We start from the raw sequence: 2,578 nt of genomic DNA on the forward strand, positions 1-2,578 counted from the left end.
TATCTACCATGCTCAATAAGTAACCCGCTTAATGTTTGAAAACCAATGAGTTATCAACTCATATTTAAATACCATCACACACTAAATAACCAAAACCTTCTGAAAAATCAAATAAAGAACATTAATTTAAACTTTTCACTGGAATTTTGGTTCATGGATGGCCTGACTTGTCTATGGGTCAAAGTAATAATTCCTTTAGTTGGAGTAAAGCCATCTCGTAATTTAATATATTAAGTTATCAAAGTCTAATGTTACTGGAAAATTTCCACCTAGTTTCCATTTCATTATTTTGAGTATACATTTTAAGTATATGTTAACAGAAGAATAACTAGGCAGTGCTATTATTACTGGAAAAATAAAAGTGTTTAAATACACTTCTTGGAAATGTACAAGTTTGTGCTTAAGTAAAGTTTAGTCAGGTAATAAACATATGAATATTACAGGGAAAAATAATCAAAACTCAGATAGAAACTATTTTAAGGAATGCCAAATTGTAAATGCTTAGTGTTTTGAAAGCTTCCATATTTAAAGCAGGTGACCATAGCCTTATTTGCATGTTCTAGAAGGCAGCCTAGGTATCAAAAAGCATTGAGATCTGACTCTGGACTTGGAATGAAATTGCTGTTTACGTTAATTGTGCAAATGTCAAGGAGATTCAGTGTATTTCTCTTATGGAGGATTCCTGGGAATTTGGATATTTTGGGTGGGCACAGGAGGATATGTTTCTTCCTTCATGGTTATTAACAGAGCTAGGTAGTCAGGAAAAAACCTGCCAGTTATTTCTAGAAGTTCTGGAGAGGCATCCTGCAAAAATGGAGAAAAAACAGTCTTTGGCATCAGAAGGCATCCATCAGGTTTCACCATTTTCCCCATTAAAGCCTTTTCCTGGAAGCTTTGTATTCATCTTTCTACAGTGGAAAACTAATTTGATGTTCCTATGGTTTCTTCCTTCATTGTCTCTCCATAACATTCAGAATGAAATACGTGCTGCTGCTCTTGGAGTAAGAAGCTTCTGGACTTGGATCCTGTCTTCTGGCTCTCATTTCCCGCTCTTCCCATACTCCAGTCATATTGAACTGTTTGGACATAATTGAATACTTTGGTCTCTCATTTCTCCATGCCTTTGCCTGAAATGTCCCTTCAAGCTCTCCCATCTTTCCTGCTCTGAAACTCTTACATAAATCTTACTTGCTCCTCAAGATTCAGTTCAAATAGCTCTCTTCCATCTACCTTCCCTAAATCATCCTCAATTTCCCCATTCCTTGATTGAATGAGCTATCCCTTCTTTGTGCTTTTCATAAACTTCTCTTCATATTTCTTTCAAAGTATGTAATGATGTTGCACTATAACAATTAGTTTACTCTTTTTATATTGCTATAATGAAAACACTGAATGTTGATGTGTCAACATTTATAATGGAAATATACTGAAAGCATAGGAGGAATGGGATGTTGTCAGAGGGGTGAGTACTGATCTCCATAGTAAAAAAAAAAAAAAAAAAATAGATAATACCAAACTGAAAATTTGAGAAATAGTCATGTTAGAATGTTACTTAGAAGTATAGTAGTTTTATAAGGAACAGCTAAATGTGGTATGGTAGGCAATAACTATATTTTTTAAAGTACTTTTTCAAAAGTAATTACCTCTGATAAAGTGAAATCTGAGGTGAGGGTGTGGAGCTGATGTTTTAAACTACAAGTCTTGTAAAACTTTCACTTACAACCATGTCCATGTATAACTTAAATGAAAAGAAAGTTAAATTTCATAAATGGAAAAAAAATGGCAAGTACCACCACCCAGCACGACTCCCTCACACACTCCACTCTTCCTATTTTAACCTGCATACACAATTGCGAAATAGTTAGGTATATATGAATATGTGCATAGGTATGTGTGTGGTGTGTAGTGAGGGTGTGTGTGGGCAGGTGAATCAATTCATGAATTCCCACTATAGTTCTGCACCTTGCTTTACCTTTTAAAAACAAATCAGGGGCAGTGTGAAGAGGCGAGAGCGACCCCCAGACCGACCAAGGCCCGTGCACTGCTGCATCCCCGCGTCCAGCGCTTAGGTCCCACCGCCATCGCCACCATGCCCAAGAGAAAGGCTGAAGGGGATGCTAAGGGAGATAAAGCCAAGGTAAAAGACGAACCACAGAGAAGATCTGCAAGGATATTTGCTAAATCTGCTCCTCCAAAGCCAGAACCTAAGCCTAAAAAGGTCCCTGCAAAGAAGGGAGAGAAGGTTTCCAAAGGGAAAAAGGGGAAAGCTGATACTGGCAAGGATGGGAATAACCCTGCAGAAAATGGAGATGTCAAAACAGACCAGGCACAGAAAGCCAAAGGTGCTGGGGATGCCAAGTGAAGTGTGTGCATTTTTGATAACTGTGTATTTCTGGTGACTGCATAGTTTGAAATACTGTTTTTTATCAGGTTTTATAAAAATGCAGAATTTTGTTTTACTTTTTTTTTTTTTTTTTAAGCTATGTTGTTAGCACACAGAACACTTCATTGTTGTTTTTTGAGGAAGGGGCAAATGTCACTAGTAGAATGTCTCTGAAGCTGGATTGATATGGAGAAA

General features: G+C 37.0%; 1 protein-coding gene across 1 annotated transcript; it reads left to right on the forward strand.

The window, feature by feature from the left end:
* The first annotated feature begins 2,089 nt into the window (after positions 1–2,089).
* LOC119540294 (non-histone chromosomal protein HMG-17-like) lies at positions 2,090–2,362 on the forward strand. Its single transcript, XM_037844406.1, has one exon. It carries the CDS (start codon positions 2,090–2,092, stop codon positions 2,360–2,362), a length of 273 nt encoding a protein of 90 aa, XP_037700334.1.
* Positions 2,363–2,578: the final 216 nt, after the last annotated feature.

The sequence above is a fragment of the Choloepus didactylus genome, chromosome 7 (assembly GCF_015220235.1).
Source record: "Choloepus didactylus isolate mChoDid1 chromosome 7, mChoDid1.pri, whole genome shotgun sequence".
NCBI lineage: Eukaryota > Metazoa > Chordata > Mammalia > Pilosa > Megalonychidae > Choloepus > Choloepus didactylus.